The following is a 7,809-nucleotide window of genomic DNA, read 5'->3' as shown; positions in this document are numbered from 1 at the left end:
GATGAAAAACAGACAGAGGTTAGAAGAAGTGTTAGAACAGAGCTGGATGAAAAACAGACAGAGGTTAGAAGAAGTGTTAGAACAGAGCTGGATGAAAAACAGACAGAGGTTAGAAGAAGTGTTAGAACAGAGCTGAATGAAAAACAGACAGAGGTTAGAAGAAGTGTTAGAACAGAGCTGGATGAAAAACAGACAGAGGTTAGAAGAAGTGTTAGAACAGAGCTGAATGAAAAACAGACAGAGAGGTTAGAAGAAGTGTTAGAACAGAGCTGGATGAAAAACAGACAGAGGTTAGAAGAAGTGTTAGAACAGAGCAGGATGAAAAACAGACGAGAGGTTAGAAGAAGTGTTAGAACAGAGCTGGATGAAAAACAGACGAGAGGTTAGAAGAAGTGTTAGAACAGAGCAGGATGAAAAACAGACAGAGGTTAGAAGAAGTGTTAGAACAGAGCTGGATGAAAAACAGACAGAGGTTAGAAGAAGTGTTAGAACAGAGCTGGATGAAAAACAGACAGAGGTTAGAAGAAGTGTTAGAACAGCAGGATGAAAAAGAGACAGAGGTTAGAAGAAGTGTTAGAACAGCAGGATGAAAAACAGACGAGAGGTTAGAAGAAGTGTTAGAACAGCTGGATGAAAAACAGACGAGAGGTTAGAAGAAGAGATGAAGAGTAGAGAGAGTTACAGACGTTAAGGTGGGATGAAGAGTAGAGAGAGTTACAGACGTTAAGGCGGGATGAAGAGTAGAGAGAGTTACAGACGTTAAGGCGGGATGAAGAGTAGAGAGAGTTACAGACGTTAAGGTGGGATGAAGAGTAGAGAGAGTTACAGACGTTAAGGCGGGATGAAGAGTAGAGAGCGTGAGCAACCGTTTCCACCTGACGCAGAGACAACAGCTGACGGGTCAGGTGACTGTCTGATGTGTTTAACAGTCGATTCTGTGTATCATCGGCGGAGCAGTGATTAGCACACAGGATTATCTGCCCTGAGGGGAGCAAAATCAAACTGGCCCTAGAATTGACCACTGAGGCCCCCCACAGGTTAGAGGAGTACCATCAGCTGAAATAAAAAGGTTTACGCACCCCTGATAGCTGCTACGTTAGCTGCTACGTTAGCTGCCATGTTAGCTGCTGCGTTAGCTGTTAAAAAGCTAATACCTACCCAGCAAACGAATATTTGAAGGCTCCAGTCAGGGTAGGAGTCTGGGAGGTTCTGGTCAGGGTACAGGTCTGACAGGTTACGGTCGGGGTAGGAGTCTGGCAAGCTCCGGTCAGGGTAGGAGTCTGGCAGGTTCTGGTCGGGGTACGGGTCTGACAGGTTCTGGTTGGGGTAGGAGTCTGGCAGGTTCTGGTCAGGGTACGGGTCTGACAGGTTACGGTCAGGGTACGGGTCTGACAGGTTCTGGTCGGGGTACGGGTCTGACAGGTTCTGGTTGTGTCTCTGGTTGTGTTTCAGGAGCACCACCTGCAGAGGGCGATCTCGGCCCAGCAGGTGTTCAGGGAAAAGAAGGAGACCATGGTGATCCCCGTCCCTGAAGCCGAGACTAACACCACCTACTACGACCGTCTGTACAAGGGAGAGGTCCGAGTCCCCAAACAGCTGATCCACATACAGCGTGAGTAATCCGGGTCTCGGTTCACTAATGAGGGTCTGGACTAGGGCTGAACGATTTTGGAAAATAATCTAATTGTGATTTTTTTAACCAATATTGCGATTGAATATGCGATTAATTTATAAGCTCTTTACCGTCTGGACAAGCAGTAAATCGGTGTTTTGTCTGACCAACACAATATTAGATAGATAGAACACCCAGTGTTCTTTCTAGTGTAATGATGAATTAGGTAGAACTATTATTATGAGCAATGGTGGAGAAGAAATATCTAAAATAAATAAATTATAATAATATGAGATCATTTGAGTCAAGTCGTGGCATTAAATAAAATGATATAATCAGGTCGGCCTACAGACCACAAGAAAAACTAACTCACCACAGTGTGTTATACAACAAGAAGGCAAGGTACAGCGTAGCAACTTCGTCTTGGGTGTCATGTGACCAGAGAGTAATCGCAGCCTCTGCGATTAGGAAATCTCGTTTTATTACATTGCGATAATATCGCAAATGCAATTAATCATTCAGCCCTAGTCTGGACCAGAATCAGCAGTCTGTTCAGCATGTTCTCTTCCTGGTCCTGTAGCTATGGGTCTGGACCTGGAGCAGCCAGACTACGACATGGACTCAGAGGACGAGACGCTGCTCAACAGACTGAACAGGAAGATGGAGATCAAACCACTGCAGTTTGAGACCATGGTGGACCGACTGGAGAAGGCCAGCACGAACCAGGTAGACCAGGTAACACTGACCACAGGTAGACCAGGTAACACTGACCACAGGTAGACCAGGTAACACTGAGAACAAGTAGACCAGGTAACACTGAGAACGGGTAGACCAGGTAACACTGAGAACAAGTAGACCAGGTAACACTGAGAACGGGTAGACCAGGTAACACTGAGCACGGGTAGACCAGGTAACACTGAGAACAGGTAGATCAGGTAACACTGAGCACAGGTAGACCAGGTAACACTGAGCACGGGTAGACCAGGTAACACTGAACACGGGTAGACCAGGTAACACTGAGCACGGGTAGACCAGGTAACACTGAGCACGGGTAGACCAGGTAACACTGAGCACGGGTAGACCAGGTAACACTGAACACGGGTAGATCAGGTAACACTGAACACGGGTAGACCAGGTAACACTGAGAACGGGTAGACCAGGTAACACTGAGCACGGGTAGACCAGGTAACAAGGAGCACACATCAGGTAGACCATGTAGTCTCTGTCATCAGCTGGTCTCTGTGTCTTTGTCCTCTGCTGGTCGCTGTCTCTCTGTCCTCAGCCGGTCTCTGTGTCTCTGTCCTCCGCTGGTCTCTGTCTTTCTGTCCTCAGCCGTCTCTGTCTCTCTGTCCTCAGCCGGTCTCTGTGTCTCTGTCCTCCGCTGGTCTCTGTCTTTCTGTCCTCAGCCGTCTCCTGGTCTCTGTCTCTCTGTCCTCAGCCGGTCTCTGTGTCTCTGTCCTCCGCTGGTCTCTGTGTCTCTGTCCTCAGCTGGTCTCTGTCCTCTGCCGGTCTCTGTCTCTCTGTCCTCTGCTGGTGTCTCTGTCTCTGTCCTCGGCCAGTCTCTGTCTCTCTGTCCTCTGCTGGTGTCTCTGTCTCTCTGTCCTCAGCCGGTCTCTGTCTCTCTGTCCTCTGCTGGTCTCTGCCTCTGTCCTCAGCTGGTGTCTCTGTCTCTGTCCTCAGCTGGTCTCTGTCCTCGGCCGGTCTCTGTCTCTCTGTCCTCTGCTGGTCTCTGTCTCTGTCCTCAGCTGGTGTCTCTGTCTCTGTCCTCAGCTGGTGTCTCTTTCTCTCTGTCCTCTGCTGGTCTTTGTCCTCAGCTGGTGTCTCGGTCCTCAGCTGGTGTCTCTGTCTCTGTCCTTTGCTGGTGTCTCGTTCTCTCTGTCCTCTGCTGGTCTTTGTCCTCAGCTGGTGTCTCTGTCTCTCTGTCCTCAGCCGGTCTCTGTAACACTGAACACGGGTAGACCAGGTAACACTGAGAACAGGTAGATCAGGTAACACTGAGCACAGGTAGACCAGGTAACACTGAGCACGGGTAGACCAGGTAACACTGAACACGGGTAGACCAGGTAACACTGAGCACGGGTAGACCAGGTAACACTGAGCACGGGTAGACCAGGTAACACTGAGCACGGGTAGACCAGGTAACACTGAACACGGGTAGACCAGGTAACACTGAGCACGGGTAGACCAGGTAACACTGAGCACGGGTAGACCAGGTAACACTGAGAACAGGTAGACCAGGTAACAAGGAGCACACATCAGGTAGACCATGTAGTCTCTGTCATCAGCTGGTCTCTGTGTCTTTGTCCTCCGCTGGTCTCTGTCTTTCTGTCCTCAGCCGTCTCCTGGTCTCTGTCTCTCTGTCCTCAGCCGGTCTCTGTCTCTCTGTCCTCAGCCGGTCTCTGTGTCTCTGTCCTCCGCTGGTCTCTGTGTCTCTGTCCTCAGCTGGTCTCTGTCCTCTGCCGGTCTCTGTCTCTCTGTCCTCAGCCGGTCTCTGTCTCTCTGTCCTCAGCTGGTCTCTGTCCTGCTGGTCTCTGTGTCTCTGTCCTCAGCTGGTCTCTGTCCTCTGCCGGTCTCTGTCTCTCTGTCCTCTGCCGGTCTCTGTCCTCTGTCCTCAGCTGGTCTCTGTCTCTGTCCTCTGCTGGTCTCTGCCTCTGTCCTCAGCTGGTGTCTCTGTCCTCAGCTGGTCTCTGTCCTCGGCCGGTCTCTGTCTCTCTGTCCTCTGCTGGTCTCTGTCTCTGTCCTCAGCTGGTGTCTCTTTCTCTCTGTCCTCTGCTGGTCTTTTTCCTCAGCTGGTGTCTCTGTCCTCAGCTGGTGTCTCTTTCTCTCTGTCCTCTGCTGGTCTTTGTCCTCAGCTGGTGTCTCTGTCCTCTGCTGGTGTCTCTTTCTCTCTGTCCTCGGCCGGTCTCTGTCTCTCTTTCCTCTGCTGGTGTCTCTGTCCTCAGCCGGTCTCTGTCTCTGTCCTCTGCTGGTGTCTCTGTCTCTCTGTCCTCTGCTGGTCTCTGCCTCTGTCCTCAGCTGGTGTCTCTGTCTCTGTCCTCGGCCGGTCTCTTTCTCTCTGTCCTCAGCTGGTCTCTGTCCTCGGCCGGTCTCTGTCTCTCTGTCCTCTGCTGGTGTCTCTGTCTCTGTTCTCGGCCGGTCTCTGTCTCTCTGTCCTCTGCTGGTGTCTCTGTCTCTCTGTCCTCGGCCGGTCTCTGTCTCTCTGTCCTCTGCTGGTCTCTGCCTCTGTCCTCAGCTGGTGTCTCTGTCTCTGTCCTCAGCTGGTCTCTGTCCTCGGCCGGTCTCTGTCTCTCTGTCCTCTGCTGGTCTCTGTCTCTGTCCTCAGCTGGTGTCTCTGTCTCTGTCCTCAGATGGTGTCTCTGTCTCTGTCCTCAGATGGTGTCTCTTTCTCTCTGTCCTCTGCTGGTCTTTGTCCTCAGCTGGTGTCTCTGTCCTCAGCTGGTGTCTCTGTCCTTAGCTGGTGTCTCTTTCTCTCTGTCCTCTGCTGGTCTTTGTCTCTGTCCTCAGCTGGTGTCTCTTTCTCTCTGTCCTCAGCTGGTCTTTGTCCTCAGCTGGTGTCTCTGTCCTCAGCTGGTGTCTCTGCCTCTGTCCTCAGCTGGTGTCTCTGTCTCTGTCCTCAGCTGGTCTCTGTCCTCGGCCGGTCTCTGTCTCTCTGTCCTCTGCTGGTCTCTGTCCTCAGCTGGTGTCTCTTTCTCTCTGTCCTCTGCTGGTCTTTGTCCTCAGCTGGTGTCTCTGTCCTCAGCTGGTCTCTGTCCTCGGCCGGTCTCTGTCCTCTGCTGGTCTCTGTCTCTTTCCTCAGCTGGTTTCTCTTTCTCTCTGTCCTCTGCTGGTCTTTGTCCTCAGCTGGTGTCTCTGTCTCTGTCCTCAGCTGGTGTCTCTGCCTCTGTCCTCAGCTGGTGTCTCTGTCTCTGTCCTCAGCTGGTCTCTGTCCTCGGCCGGTCTCTGTCTCTCTGTCCTCTGCTGGTCTCTGTCTCTGTCTTCAGCTGGTGTCTCTTTCTCTCTGTCCTCTGCTGGTCTTTGTCCTCAACTGGTGTCTCTGTCTCTGTCCTCAGCTGGTGTCTCGTTCTCTCTGTCCTCTGCTGGTCTCTGTCTCTGTCCTCAGCTGGTGTCTCGTTCTCTCTGTCCTCTGCTGGTCTCTGTCTCTGTCCTCAGCTGGTGTCTCGTTCTCTCTGTCCTCTGCTGGTCTTTGTCCTCAACTGGTGTCTCTGTCTCTGTGCTCAGCTGGTGTCTCTTTCTCTCTGTCCTCTGCTGGTCTTTGTCCTCAGCTGGTGTCTCTGTCTCTGTCCTCAGCTGGTGTCCCTGTCGGAGGCGAAGCTGCTGCTGAACGAGGACGACTACCTGCTGAAGGCGGTCTACGATTACTGGGTGAGGAAGAGGAAGAACTGCGGGGGGCCGTCTCTGATCCCTCACATCAAACAGGAGAAGAGAGACGGATCCACCAACAGCGACGCCTACGTGGCCTTCAGGCGGAGGACGGAGAAGATGCAGACCAGGAAGGTCAGTCTGTCCCCCTGAGGTCCTGGTTCAGAGACAAATGTGTGTCTATAAGATGATGGAACACCGGCAGCTCTTCAGATGTTCGGCTGGCACTGATCATTTATCAATACTTCCTGATTTACAGTTAGTTACTGATTTATTTATCAACAGGGACGGTTTTTTAGAGCCCGACCGATTCGGGTTTTTGGGGCCGATATCAAAGTGAAAAAGAGCCGATGTTTAGATTTAGAGAATGATTTGGACAGTAGACCCTTTACTATAAACTACACTTAGAACAGGCCGATACTGAAAGCTGGTGTGGACAATAAAACCTGTTCCTGAATGGATTATGTCAATAAAATAGATACAGTCTCAAAAAGTGAACATAATTACACATCAATAAATATTTGCTGCTGGAAGGTGCGACTTTTTCACTTTACACATAATCTGCCATAATTCCACTGTAGCACATTCACATCCAGCTCATCTCTTCACCAGCACTCTTCTGACCAAAGCCACGAGAAACCATTTAACCTCCATCGGTACAGTGAGCTGCTGCTGATTGACCGTCTACAGCGAGGACCTGCAGCTTTCTTTACTTTAACGTTGTAACTCCAACCAGAGCCGTTACGGATCTACAACGTCACACAAAGAGCCTGCGCTACAGGAAGCCGTGTTAGATTCTTGTTCAGCTCACGTTTATTTACATGTCCGCTCTGGTTTAATCATTTCAGACACGCCAACACCCAACTACCGTGACATTAACCTGCTGTGAGCTGCTAGGAAGCCGGGGAGGGCAGAGAACAACGGGAGGGTTAGACAAAAGACCGACTCACTGCTCACACAGCCCTCTGCCTGTTTCTACTGCTGCAGTGAGCTCCGGCCAGCTGATTGTTTTCTTCTGTGGCTTTTGTGGTTCAGCAGTGTTGTTAACAGGGGAGCTGCAGCTGGTCGCCCTCTGGTGGGCAAACTATGCAACACCCATGACACGAGTGAAGGATCTCACTCTGTTTCTGTTTTAATATCTGCCGTTATAAACGGCCGATGCCGATTAAATGCAATTAGCTCATATCGGACGATATATCATTTATCAACTGGGACGTTTTTTTTTCAACACTTAGTGATTAATCCATAGTGACTCATTAATCAGCAGTGACCAATTAATCAATAGGGACTCATTAATCAATAGGGACGGATTAATCAATAGGGACTCATTAATCAATAGGGACTCATTAATCAATAGGGACGGATTAATCAATAGGGACGGATTAATCAATAGGGACGGATTAATCAATAGGGACTCATTAATCAATAGGGACTCATTAATCAATAGGGACAGATTAATCAATAGGGACTCATTAATCAATAGGGACTCATTAATCAATAGGGACGGATTAATCAATAGGGAACGATTAATCAATAGGGACTCATTAATCAATAGGGACTCATTAATCAATAGGGACTCATTAATCAATAGGGACTCATTAATCAATAGGGACGGATTAATCAATAGGGACTCATTAATCAATAGGGACTCATTAATCAATAGGGACGGATTAATCAATAGGGAACGATTAATCAATAGGAACTCATTAATCAATAGGGACTCATTAATCAATAGGGAACGATTAATCAATAGGGACTCATTAATCAATAGGGACTCATTAATCAATAGGGACGGATTAATCAATAGGGACTCATTAATCAATAGGGACGGATTAATC

The 7,809-nt window shown here is 49.6% G+C and overlaps 1 protein-coding gene across 3 annotated transcripts in view; it reads left to right on the top strand.

The window, feature by feature from the left end:
- Nucleotides 1-7,809, top strand: part of epc2 (enhancer of polycomb homolog 2 (Drosophila)) — a 25,381-nt gene that overhangs the window by 2,161 nt on the left and 15,411 nt on the right. For 2 of the 3 annotated variants that reach the window (XM_046054761.1, XM_046054760.1), the window contains exons 2-4: nucleotides 1,453-1,612; nucleotides 2,193-2,347; nucleotides 5,900-6,106. In XM_046054761.1, coding sequence (XP_045910717.1) covers nucleotides 1,453-1,612; nucleotides 2,193-2,347; nucleotides 5,900-6,106 — 522 coding nt within the window. The remainder of the gene's footprint in view (nucleotides 1-1,452; nucleotides 1,613-2,192; nucleotides 2,348-5,899; nucleotides 6,107-7,809) is intronic. The other variant, XM_046054762.1, reaches the window with a different exon arrangement.

Source organism: Micropterus dolomieu, linkage group LG07, assembly GCF_021292245.1.
Source record: "Micropterus dolomieu isolate WLL.071019.BEF.003 ecotype Adirondacks linkage group LG07, ASM2129224v1, whole genome shotgun sequence".
Lineage (NCBI taxonomy): Eukaryota > Metazoa > Chordata > Actinopteri > Centrarchiformes > Centrarchidae > Micropterus > Micropterus dolomieu.
Note: the sequence above shows the minus strand (reverse complement) of the source record. Positions and strands in the feature narration are given on the sequence as shown.